Genomic DNA, 21,479 nt, shown 5'->3' with positions numbered 1-21,479 from the left:
AGTGACCCATGACCTTGGCTCACCACAGCACCACTAGTACAAAGGAGAACAATAACCCAGCCCTGGGCCAGCCACCTGAATCAGGACGCCTTCCCACCCGCCCCTACATGGTACTGGACAGTTAGGCAGCTTGTAGACTGGGTACTTTATTGTCAAGGAGAGTGAGGCAGAGGGGGTTGGGCAGTTGCACTCAGGTAGAATGGGTGGCCTGCAAGTCGTAGTGCTCCAGGCCAGCTACTAGGGAGCCAGCCAGCTTGACGGTGGCCACCCAAGGTGGCTCACTCAGGTGGTTGGTGGGTGTACTCAGCCTGGGAAGATGAATTGACAGGGTCTGTCTTGTGTAGTCTCTGTGACTTCACTTCCCCCATGGGCATAAGGACAACCCTGAAGGCTGTCATAGGTTCCTAAGGGCACTTGGGGGCAGAGGTACATCCATATAGAATGGGAAAGAGTGTGAGGAGCCCTAAGCAAGCCCCCAAAGGAGGTGTTGCACATATAGCTAGGCCTGTCGACCAAATCCAGGGTTTTAGTATAGTAGCAAAGGTGGAGAAGGGGCAGTGTCCCCGGGCCCCCATTGGTGAAGCAGTGGCCAAAGCCTTTGTCTCTTAGGTGAGTGGGGGGTATGGAACACTGGAGTTTCACTGGGACCAGGGAAGTTGGGGACTTACTACTCCACCCTCAGGTTCCAGAAAGTTGTTTCCTTTCCCCATCTCTGCTAAGCCATCCTTACTGCCCCCAGAGTGGGGTCAAGGCAGTGACTAGGTCAGGCCAGCAAGAAGGCTACAGATAATAAAGACCAAGGGGTTGAGCTAAGGCCAGTAAAGGGCAAGGCTCCTGGGGCTCAGCTAAACTGAGATCCAGGTAACTTGTGGGGTAGCCACAGTCAAGACGCCAGTGCGTGTACTTAATACATCCAGGATAAATGGGTGCAGGACTTGGAGTGTGCCCTCTCCTTCCCACTCCATCTCCCTCACCAGGCAGACACGTTGCGTGGCAGACGACGGTGACGGCGTTGATGGCGGCAGTAGCACTTGCAGGGACAGGAATTAAGCACCTCGAAAGGCGGCCAGTGCCTTGCTGTTCCCTTGTTAGAGGCCCCAGCTGTGGAGGTTCCGTTGCTACCACCGCCACCCCCTCCACTGCTGCTGTCAGTCACCGGGGCCGTCGGTTCACGAGGGCCGTCTCCAGAAGTCCCTTCTTCACGGATAACACCCCGGGCCGCTCGGGGACCTTTGTTCCTGCGTGTACGAATCTTGGGCTGGGGCATTGGCGGTGACAGCTCAGCGGTTGTGGTTGCTGGTACTTGGGATGTGACTGGGGCTGGAGTCGGGGCTGGGGCCTGGTCGGCAGCTGCAGTCGGGAATAAAGTGGAGGGAGGGGTGGGAGCCAAGGCTGATTCTAAGTGGCCAGGGCCTGGAGTAGGCGGACGGGCCACCAATATCGGCGTCCTCGGGAGCGCTGGTGGCTGTGGTGTGGGTGGCGGCGCCGGTGGTGGCGTGGCTGGTGGTGTGGGCGGTGGTGGTGGCAGAGGAGGTATCTGCTGCGGACTTGGAGGCACTGGACGAACAGGCTCGCCATTGTTTGGCGCTGGGAAGATGAACATGGGTGGTGCCAACAAGGCAGGTGTGGGTCTCCGTGGCCCTGAAGTTGGATGTGTCTGACCTGACCTTGGTGGAGGGGATCCCCAAGGCCCTGAGAGCGTGGTCGTGCGCCGTCGGGGTGCCCCGATTCCCCCAACAGCCCCATTGAATCGGAAGTGCCGTTCATTACCATCAGGAGGGCTCACCCAGTCGAATTTGGGCTTTGAACCTGGGAAGGTGGTGTAAGGGGGTGGTGGTAGAGCCCGGGCAAGGGGAGCAGGCACCGAAGGGGGACCAGAACACCCTTCGCCATCTCCGTCACCACCCTCGGTTTCCTGAGCTGCACGAGGAACCTCTCCCAAGGGACGACTGGCTCCAGGAGGTTGGGGCCCTTGCTTCAGGACCTCAGCATAAGAGATGGCCCCAGAAGAGGCAAACAGTCCTCCGCCACCACCGGTCCCGAGTGAAGCTTTGGCTGCTAAGGGACCCGAGGCCGATGTGGGAGACAAATGGGGCCCCGACTTGAAGGTGACTTTACACAGCAGACTTAGGCCAGACTCGGAAGTAGCGGACCGAGCCATTTCGCCCTCTCCGGCTTGGGGAGGTACCCCTCCGTGGGCTCCCCCGGCTGCCTGACCCTCGCTGCTGTGTCTGACCTGGCTTTCTGTAGGGCTTGTGGCCGACGAGGCCAGAGTGATTCTGCGGCTCGGGGGCTGCGGGTCGCAAGTCGACGGTGCTGGCGGTAGTTGTTTCCGAGGTTCCAGGGGTGTCGGAGGTGTGGTTGGGGCCCTCAGGACCGGGTCTTTTTCGGTCAGTTGCCGGGGCAGCGGTGGCAGCGGGCGGAGGCTCGGAGGGTCACCCTGACCACGATGGCTCGCCTCCAGAAGACCGCGGATCCGAGGCACTGCAGTGCCCGTGGGTTTTCGCCACTTAGATGGCGCGGGCAGCAGGGTCCCCACGGGGGGCGGGGGTGGTGTGGAGACCGCCGCAGCAGCCGCCTCCTCTGGAGGGGGTGTCACTGGCGAGGGCAGTTCTAAGGTCAGGGGTAGGGGCGAGGATGAGGCCTGGGGCTCCGAGGGTATCAGGAGTCCCGGGGGCCCGGAACTGCCAGGGAACCAGACGCCCAGACCTCGAGCCAGGCGCATGGCAGGGGATGAGGGGGTCACCTCGGGCTCCACCAGAGGCGTCCTGCGGGAGTCGGAGGCGCGGTCTGAGGCCTGTTCTTTTCGGGAACCCCCGCCCGCGGACGGCTCCGACTGCACGTTCCCCATTTTTGAAGAAGGTCGGGGACTGTGGTTAAAAAAACTTCCACCAGTCAGTCGGCGGGTTCTGCGGGGACTCCACGGCTCAGGCTGTTCTTGAACTGCCCCTGTCTGCATTGGTCTGCCCTGTCCTCCAATATTCTCTCAGCCCCCGTCTCTTAAGTCTTCAGTTCTCCAATTCGTCATGGTCACGCCCCCTTCCCCATGGTCTCAAGGCTGCGGTTCTTACTCTTCGAACCTAACTTCTTAATGTACAAAGGCGCCAACCCTGATCCCTTGGCTGCTTAGATCACATCCCTAACACTTTTGCCACTCCCGGGATCTCCAGGCTTCAGGAGTCAGCCTCTCCAGCCTCTCTGTTGAAAGTTTCAAACCACACGGGTAATGATGGTTACGCCCAGTAGCCAACAATGAATTCACGCTTCTCTCTTAACACTAGTCTAACCAGGCCCCGCCCTATTATCTAGTCCCGCCCCCGATTGTCAAGAAGCTGGCCGTATCCTTGCTCCTCCCCGCCCCGGGTCAGGTTCGCCTCTGCCTAACAAATACCTGTGACTGTGGTCTAATTAATTCCCTAGTCCTTCAGTCCTAACCCTCGGATCACCCACCGACTCTCTCTGTCGATCATTTGGATCCCTCCCTCTTCTCAGCCAGCAGCAAATCCTCAAGCCTCTTAAACTTTTCCCGCTTGGCGTTTGTGACAGCTCTTAACTTAGGCTCCACCCCTTTCCTCAAGCTCCGCCCAGGCTCCGCCTCTTAAGTGGACCCCACTCACCGACTCCTCCAGCCGACCAAAGATCAGATCACTGCCCCGTGGGCCCAAGGCAGGGCGGGGAACGGCCGTAGCAGAAAATAACCGAAAAGAACGGATGTGCGGGTGAAGGCAAGTGGGCGAGACTGCGAGGACGACCCCCGAGATCTAGGCCCCGCCCCGAGCTCGAGGCCCCGCCCCCTGAGAGCCAGCTTGAGCGCAGCCCTTCGAACCTGGATCACCTTTAGAAATACAGGAACGTCTTCATAGTGGGTAGGCAGGCCCCTTCTCATTAAGCCCCACCCCTTTATAATGCCCCACCCCTCTCTGTTAAGCCCCTCCCCGGACCCCGCCCATGCCAAACACTGCTACGTAGCTCCTCCTTTTGGGCCTCTTATTTGACCTGCCACTAAGGAAATTTATGTCCAAGCTCCGCCTTGCTAAGTCCAGGCAGCATCTCTCATTCTAAGACCCTGTCTTCCCTCGGATGCCTTAGAAGGTCCGCCCGCCCGCCCCTTCCGTGACGCACCCTCTCAGTTCCTTCAGCGTCCAAACCTCCTCCGTACTCAGGCTCCTAGGCCCCTCCCCTTTTCGAACCCTGCCAGGCATCCCGCCCCTCCCATTCAGAGCCCAGACCGCGGACCACCTTCTCTATAGAATCCTGAGACCAGGGTCTATTTCTGTTCCCTTCTCACATCATCAGGGACCAACCGTTCAGATAAGTGGCAAAGTGGGGATTCCCTTCTGGGTCCCGAGAAAATGGGGGCTATAGGAGATGTTCGTTGTAGTCCGAGCCGGGCTCTAGGACCCAGCGGGCATGTACGCCCGCCTTGCTTCTACCCCTCCCCCAAACCGCCCCCTCCCCCACACACGTCTTCCAGGTTCCCCCTCCCTCCCCCCCGCCCCGGCTCCCGGTGCCCGTCTCCAGCGCCGCCGGAGCCTGCGAGGGAGCGGGAGTGAACAGGAGGAGGAGGAGGAGGCCGCGTCGCCGCCGCTCGGAGCCCGGCCGGAGCCTCCCAGGCAGGTGCCCAGAGTGGCGAGGGGGCGGGGGGCTGAGGAGACCGCCTGCCAGGGTGAGGGGGCAGCCTGGATCGCAGCTGTAACCCTCTGCCCACCCTTGTGCCCCGCGGATACAGGGGGGGAGAACAAGAGGGGTGGGGGCACCAAAATACGCGGTAGCCATTTGAGGTAGCAATCTCCATTTGGGGGTCCTGGACTTCTTCCGAGGATGCCCCATTCACAAAATTCTGTCGTAGACCCTCGCCATTGAGGAACTCTGATGACTACTCTCCCCGGGAAAATAGATGTGTGGGAACATAGGACACCCCAAGATCTCAGTGCCCTATCTCAACTAGGCCTTTGGGGGGGGACCCCTGCCCTCTTTCCCTGCTTCACCTGTTGTTGGGGGAGGCGGGCGGACAAAGGAAGCAATGTCACGTGACTGCTCATTCACAAAATCCCATCCCATTGAGAAAAGGGGGCTGGGGGCGCTGTGGCCGCCCCTTCCCCTCCTGAACGGCTGGGGAAACCCGACATCCTGCAGGTGGGGGAGGGGGCTAGAACTCGTTGCCTGGGTTCCTAAGGTTGGGACTTCAGGGTCCATCAGCCTAGGGACAGTGAGGCTAAATGGTAACCTGACTGCTGGGCGGAGGGCTACATCCCCTAAACTGGGGGCGGGGTAAAATGTTCTGAAGGATGGGGGTGGTGGTGAGGGGATGGATCATTATCTCCCCTCCCATCTCTCTTCCTTGGGTTCCCTCAACTGAGACCAACGGGAGCAACCTTGATTTTTGTGAATGAAATGCTCCTTGAATCTTTTCGGTCGCCGGTTGCTGGTTTTCTCTGCCTCCATCTCCTTCTCGGCCTCTCTTTCTGGCCATTTCTGGTTCTCTCTCTGCTCCCTACCCATCTCCTGGTTGCTGGGTGACTCAGTGAGCTTTGCATCCGGTCTCATTCATAAATCCGGGAAGGGGTGGGGGGGAAGCCAGGTTTCACCCAGTTAGTGGCCTGGGCTTCTGGGGTGCGGAGGCAGTATTGGGGGCACTGAAGCTGAGTTGATGGGTCCAGAGAAAATACATATGCGCAGGAATCCAGCTGTGGGGGGGACAATGGGTGGGGCTATGGGTTTGTGATGAGAGAGAAGGAGACTGGGGTTGAGGGGGAGTTGTAGGGAGAGGGGAAGTGGCAAACCTAGCCTTTGGGGTGGGGATAGGGGAAGGTTCTGAAAAGGTGGGGATAGCGAGAAAAGGTAGATACAAAAAAGGATGGTGGGCAAGGTGTCACTAAGAAGAAAGAAGCCATGATAGAAGAAAGTGGGCAAGGGGTGGGTGTGCTGATGGCTTGAGGGTGAGGTAAATCTAGAGGTAAGAGATAAAAAGGGGGGCAGGGTTGGGGAGAACGCTCAAATCGGGAACAAGATTAGAGTTCACGGCCTGTGTTGTTTCTGTCCTTCCTACCTCCTCCAGGTACATGGTGCGGGTCCGAGCCGTGGTGATGGCCCGAGATGACTCCAGTGGGGGCTGGCTGCCTGTGGGGGGCGGGGGCCTCAGCCAGGTGAGCGTATGTCGGGTCCGAGGGGCCAGGCCCGAGGGGGGGGCCCGCCAGGGGCACTACGTCATCCACGGGGAGCGGCTTCGGGACCAGAAAGTGAGCCACCCTGGGGTGTGGGAGTGGGATGAGCCCTGGGGAAGGAGGGATGGGGCTGGGGAGGGGGTGGCAAGGAGAGGTCACACTGTCCCTCTATCACTGGGACTCAAAGTGGGCCGTGGGATGGAATTTGGAATAATCTGTTTTCTGAATTAAGAGCTGGGATTGGGGGGGGGGGGGCGGGGGATTAAGAAGCTCAGGTCCACTGCTTCTCTGGCTTTCTATCATGGCTATTTCGGTAGTGGCATTCCTGCCCCATTCGTTCCTGCTCCTCCTCCAACCCTGGCCCATTCCACAACGACCCAGACCCAGCTCACACCCAACTCCCATCATGCCTCCTCTCTGCTCAGAATCCTCCTCTGGCTCTGTCTTATTCACAGATGCTCACCAGGAGACCGAAACCAAGTGGCCCTTGTCTGCCCTAAGTATCTGGAGGCATTTATGGGGGTCTGCTTAGAAGTGTTGGATGTGGCTGACAGTCCTATGTCACATGCTTCTCATCCCTGCACTAGGGATGTTGTAACAGGAGGATAGGATTGTAAGGGTCCAGGCCAGCCTGGGCTAGGTAGTGAGAACTTATCAAAAAAAAAAAAAAAAAAAAAAAAAAAAAAAAAAAAAAAAAAAAAAAAAAAGCTTGAGGAAGGGATACATCTCAAAGCAGGGCATCAGGAACAGTGTGGGGGAAGCGTTGATGACAGACAGGACATGGCAGGAACCCAAGGGATGCTCAGCATCTAGTGGACGGTGGAGAAGTTTTCCAGGGATTATTGAGGCACCAGAAGGGAAGTGGTTGTAATACTTTGATGTGTTCAGTAAACTGTAAATAATGCTTTTTCTTCGATCAAAAGAGGCAATTGTTAGGGTATGAGAAGAGTTTTGTTTTGTTTTAAGCATTTAATAAGATTTGAGGTTCCTATTGGGACATCAGAGGAAGAATTCAGATAGGTATAGAAATGAAAGGATTGAAGGAATATTGTGGAATCAGAGATACATCTCCTAAAATTAGGTTATATTGGTGTTTAGGTACACCTGGAGTACAGAGGGGCTGGGATTCAAAGTCACAGGCGTGGCTAGGGTTCACTGACCTAGCCCCTTCCTGCCCCTCAGACCACCCTGGAGTGTACCCTGAGGCCAGGTTTGGTTTACAACAAAGTGAATCCTATCTTCCACCACTGGAGCTTGGGGGACTGCAAGTTTGGGCTGACGTTTCAGAGTCCTGCAGAGGCAGATGAGTTCCAGAAGAGCCTGCTGGCTGCACTGGCTGCTCTGAGTCGAGGTCAGTGGCCCAGGCACACACAACCAGGCTTGGGGACAGACACGGAGAATCTGGGGTTTAGGGACTCACTTCTGCCTTTCTCCCTGCCCTAGGCTCGCTGACTCCCTCCTCTTCTTCTTCCTCCTCCTCCCCTTCCCAGGACACTGCAGAGACTCCCTGCCCTCTGACGGTGAGTCTTGGGGTCTCTTTCCCATGGAAGGGTAGAGGGTTGGTTCTAGTCTACAAATATTCCTGAATACTTGCTCTGTTATCCACAAAAGGCCACATGCTAGGGACACAAAATCAGGCCCATATGGATAATGCCAATTCAACCATAGTTGTCCTAGGTTTTCTGTTCTTGTATATGCATTTATTAATTTATCTTTGAGATACGGTCTCCTATGTAGCCCAGGCCAACCTCAAGCTCAATACATATTTGGTGATAATATTGATTTCAGTCCTCTTGAATGCTGGAATTACTGGTATGTCACCATGTGTGGCTTCCTGTTTTGTCATGATCCATACATTTTGTTCAAGTGCTAAAAAGCACCCATACCAGGCAGTGTTTTAGGTACCAGGGTTATATAAATAAGCAAAATAAGCTTTCTTTTTTCTTGGTGCTTTAGAGAAAAAGATAAAATATAAACAGAAATAAGCGTTAAAATAAATACATGGACAAATGAATTGCTAATTCCTTTTGTTTTGGTTTTCTAAAACAGAGTTTCTCTATGCAGCCCTGGGTCTGTGGACTAGGCTGGCCTCATACTCAGAGATCCACCTCCCATTGCCTCCTAGGTGGTGGGATTAAAGGCATGCACCATCACCACCCTTCTATGAATTGATAATTCTATCTTCTATTTATTGCTCAAGCTGCAGGCTTATAAACTTGAAGTCATCTTTGACTCCATTGTTTTTTGTTGTTTTGTTGACAAGGCTTTACTACATAGCCCAGGTCATGTGACCCAGGGACAGATGGTGTGGGATCTTAGATACAACTGTAAGGGTTTGGTTCTTTACCTTGAGTACCGTAGAGGACATTGAGTGAGGAGAGGGTGGCAGCTGTTCATCAGTAGAATCCCCTGGCTCTATTGGAAAAACTGATGATAGTCAGGAGAGGGGCTGATGAGGAGAAACTGGTAGGTCTGTTAGGAGAGTAAGCTCACCTGGATCTCATGATCCTTCTTCCATCTTAGTCTCCCAAGTGTGGGTTACACGTACACCACACACTGGGCTGATTCTTGGTTTTTCCTGCTTCCCATAGAGTCTGTCATAATATTGGTTCTGCTTTCTTTCTTCAAAAAAAAAAAATTTTTTTTTAAATGTGTATGAGTGCTTTGCCTGTATGTGGACCCATTTGTATCCCCGGTGCCCAGGGAGGCCTGACAAAGGTGTTGGATTACCCTGGAATTTGGTTTCAGTGATTGTGAGCTGCCATCTGGGTACTACAAATCAAACCAAGATTTTCTGAAAGAGCAGCCAGTGCTTTTAACTGCTGAGCTGTCTCTCTAGCTCACATGCTTCCCCACCCTCCCACCTCCTCCCAGCCTTCCTTTCTCCCTCCGCCCCTCCCTTCTTTTCTTTTTTTCTTTCTCTGTATTGGGGCTCAAACTCAGGATCTTGTACATGCTGGACAAGTACTCTACCACTGAGTAGAACCCAGCTCAGGTTCTACCTTCAAAATGATCAGAATCTGCTCTCCACACACTAGTGTCTGATCTCATCTCCCAAAAACACTCACTCACACACACACATACACACACACAGGGTGGATTATGGGGGTGGATTGCCAAGGAGCCTCTTATCAATGGCTGGGTCTGATCATACCCTTATCCCATTCAGAACCTTCCATGGCACTTAGGATCCTTCTGGGCCTGGGATGGTCTGTCCCTCACCGTCTTGTCACATTACACTTCTCACTATCATTACAACAGGGTTGGTGTATTCCTGTCTTGGGGCCCTTCTGTCCAGAACACATCTTCAGAACTTATAATCTTTTCTTCTGAGGCTTTATACACAACCTATTTAAAATTGCATTCTCAGGCCAGGATGTGGCTGGCTTAGTGAAGTGCTTGCCTAGTGTGCACTGAGCTCTGGATTCAATTCCCCAGCTGGCATCTTGTAATCCCAGCACTAGGGAGGTGGAGTCAGAAGGATCGAAATTCAAGGTCATGCTTGGGCTATGTTACAAGTTTGAAGCCAACTTGGAATACATAAAACATTTTCTCCAGGTAGACACACGCCTTTATATCCCAGCACTTGGGAGGCAAAAGCAGGCAGCAGGTGGATTTCTGTGGGTTTGAGGGCAGCCTGGTCTATATCCAGGGCTACACTGAAAAACAAAACTTTTGCATGTGACCACCACTCCCCAGTTACAATCGCCAATATCCTTTATTTGGTTCTAATCCCCTCCCCCTTCTAAGACAGTTTTCTTTCTTTTTAAAAAATTGTGCATGTATGAAGGTGCTGGATTACCTGTAACTCCCATGTGGGTGCTCGGAATTGAACCTGGATCCTCTGGGAGAACATTCCATGCTTTTAACCTCTGAGCCACCTTTCCAGCCCCCTAAGAAAGTTTTTTTTTTTTATCTGTTAGTTTCTACCCTTTCTCTATGCTAGCATGTCAGCTCCCCGAGGCCAAGGATCTTTTGCTAGTACCTTGCTTCACTTAAAACAGTCCCTAAAACAGTGCCTAGTACACGATAGGTGTTAGGTAAATGGGCCGAATACATTGAATTGAGTGATAATAAGCGAGGCACAGAATATCCAGGTGCAGTTAGAGAGAGCAATAAAAACTAGTGCCTTGGGTCAAAGAGAGTCTCGAGGTGATGAGGGCTGGAGGTGGCCCTCCAGCAGTCACACACAGTTCCTGTGTATGGGGCTCTTCTGGCTTGCTGTGGTGCTCAGTGGATCTAGACTGAAGGCTATGAACAGAAGACCTAGGAGGTTACAGGAAAGAGAGCAGAGGGCCTGGAAGTGGGGCTTCAGCTAGTGAAGTACGAGGCCTGGTTTGAGTAGAAGAAAGATGTCCAGGTAAGCAAACTATCCTTTTGAGCTGTGGTGGAAAGGAAGCTGCAATGTACTGGCAGGCCAAGGAAGTGGGCTTCTGGGAAGGAGAGTATGGTGTGATGGCCTGTCCAGTAGCTTGGTAATCTGAGCTATTAGGAGTCTAGTAAAAATGGTGGCCATATCCAGAGTCCAGGTGGCACACACCTATAATCCCAGCTACTCCTGAGGGAAGGCAAGATGATCTTGAGTTTGAGGCCTGGCCTAAGTGAGCAAGGGTGGTGGATTTGACATGGTATAACTCGCCAGTGAGGGGTTGGGGGAGTGGCTAAATGGTAGGTGCTTGCCCAGAATCCACTAGCAAGGGGCTAGGATAAGAACAGCTGTTGCCTAGAAGCACCAGTGAGGGACTGTATTGTGGCTCAGCTGTATAGGGCGCTGTAAGAGACAGTGTCCCCAACACATCCTTGTAGGTCATTATAGGTACTATAATGACCCCATTTTAAGAGGAAGACACTTGGACTCTTAGGTGAGCTCACTTGTCACACAACCAGTCAGTGGCAGAGCAAAGGCTTGAGCCCAGACCTCCTGGCTGCCGAGCACTTGCTCTGCATAGAAGGGAGGTCTATGTAAGGGCATCTTTCTTTGGTTGGGGAACTCCCCTGCACTGAGGCCTCACCAATCTCCCTCAGTCCCACGTGGATAGCGACTCCTCCTCCAGTCACAGCCGCCAGGAGACTCCTCCCACAGCTGTCGCTCCCATTGCCACAGTGGAGTCAGCAGCTGCCTTCCCACCGGCCACGCCCCCGCAAAGGCGCCGCTCCTCTGCTCAGGTATGACCTCTTCTGCCCTCCTGTCTCTCAGCAGTAAATCTGGATAGAATTGGACAGCTCCCTAAGCTGACTGCTGCCGAAGCCCAACTATATGATAAGGGACACAGATCCCAAGAAATGGCCAGCCTGACTGAGCTGAACGTGGTTGTGGAATAGAAAGGGCCTGGGTTTGGGGCTGGGGATGTAGTTCAGCAATTGAGTGCTTGCCTAGCAAGGCGCTGGGTCAGAAACAGACTCTTGGGCTCCTGAGAACTGACAAGAGGTAGAGGCGGTGGGCTCTTAGGTGAGGGCTGTCTAGTTTCTGCAGGGACTTGGGGGATGACATGGACAGGTTTTCTAATATATTAGAAGACAGACGCTGGTACTCTGGAAAGACTTCTTAAGACTGTTTACTTTATCCTGAAGGAGGGGCTTGGGGTTGAGTGTCACCTGGGGCTGAGTGTGACCAAACTGGGAAATCTTAAGCCACAGGGCCCTTAAGGTGTGTGTTTGCTGCCAACCTTGCTCTGTCTCTGCGGGCATGAGGAACCCCGAGCCCAAGAGAGTTCAGGGGAACACAGTCCCTTCTGACTGATGCCTTCTGCTTGCGTTCTGGGATAAACCTGGGTAGCCTATGGATATTGAGTAAGTTGTAAATGTCCCTAATCTGACCTCCTTGTCCCTTGGCTCTGCAGAGCTACCCTCCGCTTCTACCGTTCACTGGGATTCCAGAACCTTCAGAGTCTCTAGCTGGGGCAGGGAGCCAGGGCTGGGGCAGCCGCGGCTATGAGGACTACCGGCGATCTGGACCACCGCCTCCACCTCTTGCCCTGTCTACCTGCGTTGTGCGCTTTGCCAAGACTGGTGGATTGAGGGGCGCAGCCCTGGGTCCTCCAGTGTCACTCCCTGGCCCTCTCACAGAGGCTGTACCCCCAGCACCCCCTGCTCGTCCACCCCCAGGCCCAGGCCCCACCCCTGCTCTAGCCAAAGCCTCCCCAGAGGCTGAGGAGGCTGCGCGCTGTGTGCACTGCCGAGCTCTCTTCCGCCGCCGGGCAGATGGGCGTGGTGGTCGCTGCGCAGAAGCCCCAGACCCAGGTCGCCTGCTAGTGCGCAGGCTCAGCTGCCTGTGGTGCGCTGAGAGCTTGCTGTACCACTGCCTGTCTGACGCCGAGGGTGACTTCTCGGACCCGTGTGCTTGTGAGCCAGGCCACCCGCGCCCTGCTGCGCGCTGGGCCGCTCTGGCTGCTCTGTCCCTGGCAGTGCCCTGCCTCTGTTGCTATGCGCCCCTGCGCGCCTGTCACTGGGTTGCTGCACGCTGTGGCTGTGCGGGCTGTGGGGGTCGCCACGAGGAGGCTGCACGGTGAGGATTGTTGGGCTGGTTTGGAAATCGGTCTGAAGACCCAAAAATTGAAGGTCCAGGACCCTGAACTCCATACGAACCTAAAACCCAAACTTAGGTACATCTGGAACTTGAATGGATTTGAGAGATCCCAGATCTGGTACCTGGACCCCAAACTGAGGACTGAGATCCCCAGACCCAGCTTCATCAGGGTGTCTGTCCACCCGAAGTCCTGAATTCTGGATTCTCCTTCCCTTTTTCCTACTGAAGAGACTTAGGACATTTTCAAACATTGCATCTCAAGGGGCCCAGGAGCTCACATCCCTAAGACCCAGGGATCTTGGACCCTGACTCTTCCAAATGCTCAACCCAGACTTCAGGTCATGCTTGACATTGTAAACACTCATATTATGGCCCCCAAATTAGCCAAGAGTTGCTAAAACTTGACCCTATATCAAATGGCTTAGAACTTGAGACCAGAGGACCCAGAATCACTAGAAAATGGTCCCTGAATTTTCACCTGAGACCTGGTATTTGCATATTTAGATGCTCTTATAGCCCCAGGACCCAGAGACTCCAAACCCTCCTGGGTAAGAAACATTAGGATAGTTTGGAATCACCAGACACTGGCCTGAAGTCCACTGAGTCCTGAAAGTCCACAGACATTGCTTGCCATCAGTTCATGTGCAAGTGACCTGCAAATTCCCTAGCACCCTAGATTTAAAATGCATTAACTCCTTGGATATCCTCAAACATGAGGTATGTTCTGACCAAAATGACTTGGGAGGCTCTTTTCAGAGCTCAGCAAGGTCCAGATATCAGACACCAAGATGCTCGGGAAGCTAGGGACCAAACACCTACCCCTCAAGCCAGCCATGAATTTGAGTCTCATGGGTGAGCTCTGAGGTGCCTGGTACCCTTAAATGTGTGGCTGAAGCCACTAGCTCTAGGCCCCACAAACTGGTTTATAGAGATTAGCTAACCTTCCAGTTTCCCTTAGGCCTAAATTTTAAGATCCCAAATATTCTGGAAACACTGGCTTCCTTCTGCCCTCATTCCCCACTTACCACACTGGTTGGGAGCCTGGAACTTAGAAGATGTAGTGGTCATGGTAACCCAGGTCCCTCATCCCTTGACTTTCAGCCCTAGAGCAAATCCAATTTGCTTTAAGAGCACTGGATCTAAGACCCTGAGATATCATTGGGCCCTAGGTACAGGAATTAAGTCCCCACAATCTTGGGATTCGTTTTGGCCTGACACCTTGGTCTCTTCGTACCAGAGACATTCGGCAACAAGATGCCCAGGAGTTCATCACCTTTAGGCTCTAGATGTTCTTGAATTCAAAATACTTCTAGACTAACGAAGCCCCCATTTCCTCACTACCTGATTTCCCTCCGCGCCTGCCCCCACCCCCGTATGTCTTGCCATCTAGAAGCTCATAAAACTGGAATGTCCCAGTAACGTCCAGATTCCCACCCATTCCCCTTTATCCTAGGGCAGGGCACTTATGCCAGTGTAAATTCAGACTCCTGGAATCCGGGACCACCCAGCAGTTTCCCTTTCCCCTCTAGGGCCTGGCTTTGCCACAGAAGATTGTGCACAAGCTGCCAGCTCAGCAAAGGCCGGCTGCTGGGATCAAGCAGAGACAGCAGAGGAAGGCTTACCTTTTGCACACCTGTATTTCTGGGGCCAACAATTGCTCCACAGAAGCCCCCCTTACCCACCCCTAACCTTACAGATTTCCCATATCATAATCCCTAGTTCCTTCAGGTCCCTCTCCTGTGAACCTCTTCCATCTCCACTGGGGGTCACTCTGGAAAGCTCAGTATTATTTTGTAGCACTTCCCCACGGAGAAGAGAGGTGCCACGGCCTCTTTTCCCTAAGTAGAGACACTAGGATTTGGTGTCCTGGATATGAGAACCAAGGCTTCAGAGCCAAGAGAGTCTTGATAGTTCATGGGCTTAGAACCTACATTTGGCCCTAAGTACCTGGGAATGTGCACTTGAATCATTCTTCATTACCCAGACTTGGGTGGCCTTGTGGGGATTCAAGGGGTTAATATTTGTGTCACTTCCTTTAAATTATTAACTATTTATTGTATCCGGAACCTGTGATTTAGCTCCCTTAAGCAGACCCTGGGATGGGTGAGAGAGAATGGGAAAGAGGGAGTGTCCCTCGTGTCCCCATCCTGCCTAGCTCTCATCCAGTGTCAGACCCACCAGAGCTGAGGGCGGAGGGACTGGGGGCTGGGGCAGCCTGGGTCCCCATCCCCTCTTTGTGCCTCGGTCTCCCCCCTTCCATGGTAAGCGGGGGAAGCTCCATTCTTAACCTACCTCGTTTTGGGAAGGGGTGGGGAGGGGGACCAGAGTGCTGTATGGTGCTGTGAGACCTTCGGATTAAGCAGAGGGGACTTGGGGAAGGTTCCCTTAGTCCCCCATCTCCCAGTAACCCCTCTCCCAGGTCCCCCAGCCCTGTTCCTTGTTGATACCCACCTCTGATCCATGATTACCTTTCATTGCCCCCATATCTGGGGTGCATGGAGGACTGAACCCTGGGAGCCAGGAATACCTCAGATCCTGGAGCTCCCCAGCCCAATTTTCCAGCTGCTTGCCCCCCAGATTGGATGCTTGCCCCCCAGATTTTGGGGGAGGTACGCCAACATTTATCTTCCTGATCTTGATTCTAAGCCAGTCTGTGACCTTGTTAGTGTCAGGGCAGGCTGAAGTGGAGGGAGGACTAGGTGGGGGGCAAAGACCTAGCCTTGTCATTGGGGGAGGGGGAGTTTGAGATCTGCTCCAAGAAATGTCTGTGACCGTGTCTCAGCCTGGTTTTTATTCATGTCAGCGCGCCCTATCCCCTTGTTTACCCCAAGGGCCTGATTTCTCCTCCCCTCTACATCCTTCAGTCCCAAGCTGATCATCTAGCTGGGTTTATATGTCCAGTCAAGTACATTCACTAAATACCTAATGTCCCATCGTGACTGGCAGCGACACAGTGAACAACGGGAGGGGAGGGGCTTTTGTGGGTGTGTGCAGGGGCTCCAGCAGCACCAGCCATTAGGGTAGGAATTCGGCTGGTAAGTTGGGAATGGATTGAAGCAAGGCAGATCCTGGCAGAGGAGGGTGGAGAGGCTTTGCAGGACATTGCATACACCTTGTCACCCCAGCGAGTGAGATGGGACCACAGGAAGGCTCCCATCCTTGGTATTGATTTGCATTTTCAAAGGCTGGAGTACCTGTGTGAGGAGGACTCCTGGGATCAGCCCTGTGGTGGTGCAGGTAGTGTCTGAGAGGGAGGAGGGAGGTTAATGGATGTGTGAAAAGACTCTACATATTTAAAATATTTTATGTGTTTGCTTGCCTATAGGTGTGTATGTGTGTGCACCACCTGGCTCTCTGGTATCAGGTCCCCTAGAACTGAGCTATGTGATTGCTGGGAACTGATCCCAGATCCTCTGTAAGTACTTTCTTGCTTAGCTCTCTCTCCATCCAGAGCCCATAGATTAATACGTGGAGTTTGAAAGAAACCTGAGGATGTAGCTCAGCTGTGGAGCATGCTCAGTATGGGCCAGGGCTGAGGTAAGGCCCCAGCACCGAAAAAGAAGTAAAGGTTATTAGCCCAAGTTTTCTTTTTTAAGATTCTAAAATTATATATGGCTCCCTGCATGTGAGCTGGAGTGGCAGGTGCTTGTGGACCACCTACGTGGGAACCTGTGGCCATCTTCCTATGAGAACAGATGTCTAAGTCACCAGATCTGACTTTGAAACAGATTTATTCTTATTTTGTATTTATGTACATGTGTGTTTGCAGGAGGCCCAAAGAGGCCAAAAGTGCATGGTGGGGAAAAAAAAAAGCATGGTGGGTCCTCGGGTGCTTATGACCTCCAGAGGTCAGCGCTAGGAACCAGCTTTTGAGAGAGCAGTTAGTCCAGTTCCCTTACTTGGTGTTTGTTTGTTTGACAGGGTTTCTCAGTATAACCCTGGCTGTCCTGGAACTGTATAGACCAGGCTGACCTCCAGCTCAGAGATCTGCCTGCCTCTGCCTCTCTAGTGCTGTGATTAAAGGTGTGCGCCGCCACCACCACACAGCTTGTTAATAGCTGAGGATGCATCAAGCCCTTTTAAGCACCTTAACATATGGACCATAAATCCTCACAGACACCTTTAAGAATGAGTGCTTGAAAGACTGGGTGTGACACAAACCTGTAGTCCCAGATTTTGGGAGGCTAAAATAAGGGGGTCTTAGATTGTTGAGACCAGATTCCATTTAATATATTAATGGCTGGAGAGATGGCTCAGTGGTGAGGAGCACTTGTTCTTGCAGAAGACTTGGGTTTGGTTCCCAGCATCCACAAGATAGTTCACAACCATCTGGAATTCCAGTTGCAGGGTATTGTAAGCCTTCTGACTTCTGTGGGCACAAGGCACACACCAACATTCACGCACATAATATATATTATTGCCCTTGAACCCCAATTGCATAGATGGAAAACCAGTTTGGTAAATGAAGTCAACCCCAGTCCCATTGGCTTGCCTCTCCTTTAGGCTGTAGTTCCTCAATGGCATCTGCTTCCTCTTTCGAAGGCCTACAGAGGCAGAGAGGATGGCTAACACTGGAGCCCGCTGTGAGGTGGAAGGAGAGTCTGGCTGTAGTGGGAGAGTGGATATGGGGGTGTGCTGATATTCTAATCCGAAGGTGGAAGAAAAGAAAAGTAGACGGGACCTTCGGTCTGGGGTGCATTAAGAACAAAGGGCAGCTGGGCGTGTCTCATACCTGTCAACCAGCAAACCTAAGGAGGAAGCAGGACCAAGAGGGCAGCCTGAGCTGCATACTTGTATATATCGAGACCCTGCCTCTAAAACAAATTAAAATGTAAAAAAGAAGAGTGGGAAAGGTAAATAACTTGCTTTTTGCTTTTATGTCCCCGACAGTAGGGACACTCAAGTCTCCTGTGACCTAAGGGGATCCAAACCTCACGCTGTAAAATTTACAACACTGGACAAATTACACGAAGGGCGCGCGTGGCGCGCTACCAAACCAATAGGAGCGCCGAAGCGCCTTCGCACGAGAATGTGATTGGATAGCGGCGGGGAGGAGGCAAAGGGAGGAGGGGGCGGAGCCTGTCCCTGGCGGAAGGGGGCGCGCACTCTGGGTCTGAAGACCGAGTTGCCATGGATGGGGCCGTGGTAGCTGGTGACCTGCTGACACTGGGGTAAAAGATTCGGTGGTGTGGCCTAGGGGTACGGGAAGGGCGCACTAGCCTGGGGACGCGGTCGCAGAGGGACTCGCACTGACGCGCGCCCCGCCGCAGGTACGATGCCCTCCTGGAGGGGGAGTCTCGGGGCCCCGCGTGTGCGGATTTCAGGGCGCTGTGCGCGCGGCTGGCGACTGAGCTGACGGCTCTGGGAGCTCTGGAACTGCAAGACGAGGGCACCGCAGTGCTGGGCGCCGGCCACGGTGCGTGAAGAGCTGGGTGGACGGCGGGTGGAGCCTCGGAACCCACTGCTCCCTGATGGCTTCTTCCTCCCGCAGGCCCGGACGCAGAGGAAGAGTTCCTGCGGCAGTTGGCCGGTCTGCTGCGGGCGTTGCACTGCCCGGATCGCGCGCTCTGCGGCGGAGACTGCGCCACCGTGCTGCGGGAGCCCGGCGGTGGCCTGCGCCTCCTGCGTGAGCCTGCCTGGAAGGCCCCGGGAGGCGAGGCGGCGGTGGGCGGGGCCTTTGAAGGGGGCGGGTTCTGATGCAGACTGGCCTCCGGGGGCGTGGCCAAAGCTTAGCCGTAAATAAGCTCGGTTAGGGCTAGGATAGAATTCTGACAAAGGCCTCTGAAAGCTTTAATGAGTTAAACGCCAGTTGGGTGGTTCCGAAGTGGGCCCACATCCCCCAGTGTAAGTGGGTGAGGCTTACTCTGGGGAAGGGGCCAAGGTTCTGGTTGGGCAGGGATCTACTCCTATTTTTAGGGTTTCTTTGCTCTGAGCTCCAGGCTGCCCGCCTCTTGCATCTAAGGCTCCAGGGGGATCCTAGCCCTGTGCCATCCTGTGAAGAAGGGACAAAGGAGGGGAATGGTGTGGTTCAGGAGCTGATGCTAACTCTTCAAGCCCTGGGGCTCCCTAGACCCCTGCGTGGAACCCTGGCTAGTCAGCTACTTCGGGAGTTTCATGACAAGGTAGAGAGAAAGAGATCCCTCTTGAGGTACACCTTACTTGTGGAAAGGATCCTGTTTTCAAAACCAACTCTAGAAAGGATGACCCAGTGACAGGGACCATTCATTCTAATTTGCTTTTTGCTGTGATAAAACACCAAAGCCAGCTTGGGGAGGAAACTGTTTGTTTCCCTTTACAAGTTACAGCCCATCACTGAAAGAAACCAAGGCAGGAACTCAAGCTGACCATGGAGGAACACTGGCTTATTCAGCTACCTCTGTTATACAGCCCAGGCCCATCTCCAAAGGGACAGCACTGCCCAGAGTGGGCCAGGCACTCCCATATCCAATAGCAGTTGTCAAGTTGGCAGAAGTCATTAACACTTCTGAGATCTGGTTCACACGGCCGAGGGGAACTAGAGCCCTCGAGAAGGTCCATCCTGTTTGTCTCATTGGCTTTCACTGATTCTCCCACCAGATCTCTGAGCTGCTGCCTTCCCTGCCCCCAGAGTCCATGAAGCCCCTCCTTAACTCACCACTGGATGCATCACGATGGGTGAGAGGATGTGTAGACAACTGTGAACAGTATCCCCCCAGAGACGGGACCTTGGGTGTGACTGAGACCTTTCCTTCCAGGAAGCCCTGGAGTCTTTGTCCCAAAGCCTGACCAAACAGTACCGCTGCCGCCGCCACCTCCTCCTGAAGCGTCTTGACCTCACAACATCTGCTTTCCACTGGGGTGATCGGGCAGAGGTGTGGGGACCATAGCAAGAATAAGCAGGCCAGCCAGGGAGGCTCAGCTGCAGGGGAGAGGGTCGAGGGTGGAATACATGCTTTTGGGGATTCTAGGACCCAGGCCCCTTGAGAATCTTAAGATTTCAGTTTTCTTTTTATGTGTTTCACCTATGTGTATGCACATCATATGTGTGCAGTAGCCACAGAGGCCAGAAGGGGGTGTTTGGCCCCTTGGAACTGGAGCTGTAGAAGGTTGTGAGCCACCACGTGGGTACTGGGAACTGAACTCAGGTCTTCCATAAGAGCAGTAAGTTTCCTTAATGTTGAGCCATCTCTCCAACCCACCCTTTAGAATCTTACAGGGTTGAAGACTTCTATACTCCCAGGGCCTCAAGGGCATTCTAGAATGCCCAGCTCTTGGCTGGGGAATTATTTACTGTATGTTACAAAATAGACGGTAAGACTATTTTTGCTGGTTTTATGTAGTCATGACAAAATTCCAGAAATCCAGAATGTTTTAACGCAAAACAAGTTCCTTTTGGCTTATGGTTTTGGAGGCTGAAACACGCAGGCTTGGACAGGTAGATGTGGCCAGTGTCCCATCTCATGCCACCATAATAGGACTTGCATGGATCCCTCCAGTGGTGGTACCCTGTGATTGTCAGCCAGACTCATGGTCAAGCACTTGTAAGATTTTGTTTCTGCTTCACCCTGCCATGCAGCTGAGGATGATCTTGGCCACCTCTCCCGATCCTTCCCCTTCCCTCGTGCTGAGATTTCAGTTCTATGCCACCCTGCCCACCTCTCCACCACTGCACACGTACCTTGGGAAAGCCTCCCCTCCAAAGCACACAGAGACCCTGAGTAGGGATGGGCTCTTGGGCACCTTCTCCATGTATGCCCTTCCCACACTCTAGGCCCATGGAGAGGTCATGAAGGCAGTGCTGTTCCCAATCCGAGGGCTTCTGACTCCAGAATCTGATGTCTCTACCGCCCATGTTCTGGCTGCCCGAGCTGACCTTTCCCGCCTGGTCCCAGCTACCAGTGTGGCTGCCCGAAGAGGGACCAGTTGTGCAATCAACAAGGTGGGTACACCTGGGCCAGGGGAGAGTCTGGGCGTTCTCAGCCTTTAGATTGGCCTTTTGGGGTTTCTCTGGTCCAGTGTTCTCCTTGGTTCCTGGCCTCTAGACTCAACTGGATTCAAACTATCCACTTTACATGTCAGCTAGGAAGATTTATTCATTTTTTCTGAGACAGGGTTTCTCTGCGTAGCTTTTACTGTCCTAGAACTTGCTCTGCAGGTCAGGGTACCCTCTAACTCAGAGATCCTCCTGCCTCTGCCTCCTGAGTGCCAGGACTAAAAGTATAGAATGTCCCACTGTCCAGCTTTTTCCCCCCCCTTTGAGATAGGGTCCCAGATAGCCCAGGCGATCTCCAACTCATTATGTAGCCAAAGGCTGGGTGGAAACTCTTCCTCCACTTCCCAGGTGGTAGGATGTTGGGGTACACTAGCACACCCAGCTCTTATTATCTCCTATTGAAACTCAAGTCTTATCAACTCTTAGGTGCTTATGGGTGATGTGCCAGACCGTGGGGGGCGCCCAAGTGAGCTGGAAGCTCCCATGCCTACCTGGAAGAGCCGAAGAGAAGATGGAGGAAGGGGGAAGGCTGGCCAACAGCGCTGGGGCCGCAGAAAGAAGAAGAAGTAAAGGGCTTTCGAGGGTTGGTTGCAGATTCTGCCAGGTGCTGATGCCACTGGCAATCCTTCGGGAGTCACTGAGGGTTATCCTTGGCAAACCTGCCCTTCCCTGTTCCAGAGACCATAAATGCCCTACACCCACCACCACTCAACACTATGAACTGTATTGTCTGAAAAATAAATTTAATTCTTTTGATGGTTATAGGATCTTGTTTCTATAGGGACCAGGTCAGGGGTGTATGAGTTTGTGGAGGGGT

General features: G+C 53.5%; 3 protein-coding genes across 6 annotated transcripts; 2 read left to right on the top strand and 1 right to left on the bottom strand.

Moving 5' to 3' along the window:
• Window positions 1-125: 125 nt before the first annotated feature.
• Ggn (gametogenetin) lies at window positions 126-3,845 on the bottom strand. 2 transcript variants are annotated; one of them, XM_076930980.1, is made up of 3 exons: window positions 3,618-3,845; window positions 975-3,198; window positions 126-308 (listed from the first exon to the last, which is right to left on the bottom strand). In XM_076930980.1, the coding sequence occupies exons 2-3, from the start codon at window positions 2,957-2,959 to the stop codon at window positions 191-193; spliced, it is 2,103 nt and encodes a 700-aa protein (XP_076787095.1). In that variant the 5' UTR covers window positions 2,960-3,198; window positions 3,618-3,845; the 3' UTR covers window positions 126-190. The 2 variants fall into 2 exon arrangements, with proteins under 2 accessions (XP_076787095.1, XP_076787097.1); XM_076930982.1 differs by having other exon boundaries at window positions 975-2,870; window positions 3,618-3,835.
• Window positions 3,846-4,498: 653 nt separating this feature from the next.
• Window positions 4,499-15,466, top strand: Spred3 (sprouty related EVH1 domain containing 3). Of its 3 annotated transcripts, none has more exons than XM_076930967.1 (6): window positions 4,499-4,613; window positions 6,059-6,146; window positions 7,347-7,515; window positions 7,608-7,684; window positions 11,190-11,330; window positions 12,005-15,466. In XM_076930967.1, exons 2-6 carry the CDS (start codon window positions 6,063-6,065, stop codon window positions 12,671-12,673), a joined length of 1,140 nt encoding a protein of 379 aa, XP_076787082.1. In that variant the 5' UTR covers window positions 4,499-4,613; window positions 6,059-6,062; the 3' UTR covers window positions 12,674-15,466. The 3 variants fall into 3 exon arrangements, with proteins under 3 accessions (XP_076787082.1, XP_076787085.1, XP_076787077.1); XM_076930970.1 differs by having other exon boundaries at window positions 6,059-6,239; XM_076930962.1 differs by having other exon boundaries at window positions 4,499-4,617; window positions 6,059-6,239.
• A 2,266-nt stretch (window positions 15,467-17,732) lies between these two features.
• Window positions 17,733-21,424, top strand: Fam98c (family with sequence similarity 98 member C). Its single transcript, XM_034499686.2, has 8 exons — window positions 17,733-17,861; window positions 17,961-18,106; window positions 18,182-18,316; window positions 18,607-18,812; window positions 19,267-19,344; window positions 19,425-19,541; window positions 20,441-20,608; window positions 21,089-21,424. The coding sequence occupies exons 1-8, from the start codon at window positions 17,821-17,823 to the stop codon at window positions 21,230-21,232; spliced, it is 1,035 nt and encodes a 344-aa protein (XP_034355577.1). The 5' UTR covers window positions 17,733-17,820; the 3' UTR covers window positions 21,233-21,424.
• Window positions 21,425-21,479: the final 55 nt, after the last annotated feature.

Source organism: Arvicanthis niloticus, chromosome 1 (assembly GCF_011762505.2).
Source record: "Arvicanthis niloticus isolate mArvNil1 chromosome 1, mArvNil1.pat.X, whole genome shotgun sequence".
In the NCBI taxonomy this organism is placed as follows: Eukaryota; Metazoa; Chordata; class Mammalia; order Rodentia; family Muridae; genus Arvicanthis; species Arvicanthis niloticus.
Note: the sequence above shows the minus strand (reverse complement) of the source record. Positions and strands in the feature narration are given on the sequence as shown.

What these genes read in the sequence shown, in the direction of transcription:
- Spred3 (XM_076930970.1), top strand. Translation starts at nt 6,063, where the DNA reads ATGGTGCGGGTCCGAGCCGTGGTGATGGCCCGAGATGACTCCAGTGGG. An exon ending in AGCGGCTTCGGGACCAGAAA is followed by an intron (nt 6,240 to 7,346) that starts GTGAGCCACCCT and finishes CCTGCCCCTCAG; the next exon opens with ACCACCCTGGAGTGTACCCT. An exon ending in ACTGGCTGCTCTGAGTCGAG is followed by an intron (nt 7,516 to 7,607) that starts GTCAGTGGCCCA and finishes TCCCTGCCCTAG; the next exon opens with GCTCGCTGACTCCCTCCTCT.
- Fam98c (XM_034499686.2), top strand. Translation starts at nt 17,821, where the DNA reads ATGGATGGGGCCGTGGTAGCTGGTGACCTGCTGACACTGGG. An exon ending in GGTGACCTGCTGACACTGGG is followed by an intron (nt 17,862 to 17,960) that starts GTAAAAGATTCG and finishes GCCCCGCCGCAG; the next exon opens with GTACGATGCCCTCCTGGAGG. An exon ending in CCAGTTGTGCAATCAACAAG is followed by an intron (nt 20,609 to 21,088) that starts GTGGGTACACCT and finishes ATCAACTCTTAG; the next exon opens with GTGCTTATGGGTGATGTGCC.
- Ggn (XM_076930980.1), bottom strand. Translation starts at nt 2,959, where the DNA reads ATGCAGACAGGGGCAGTTCAAGAACAGCCTGAGCCGTGGAGTCCCCGC. An exon ending in CCACGCAACGTGTCTGCCTG is followed by an intron (nt 309 to 974) that starts GTGAGGGAGATG and finishes TCATCTTCCCAG; the next exon opens with GCTGAGTACACCCACCAACC.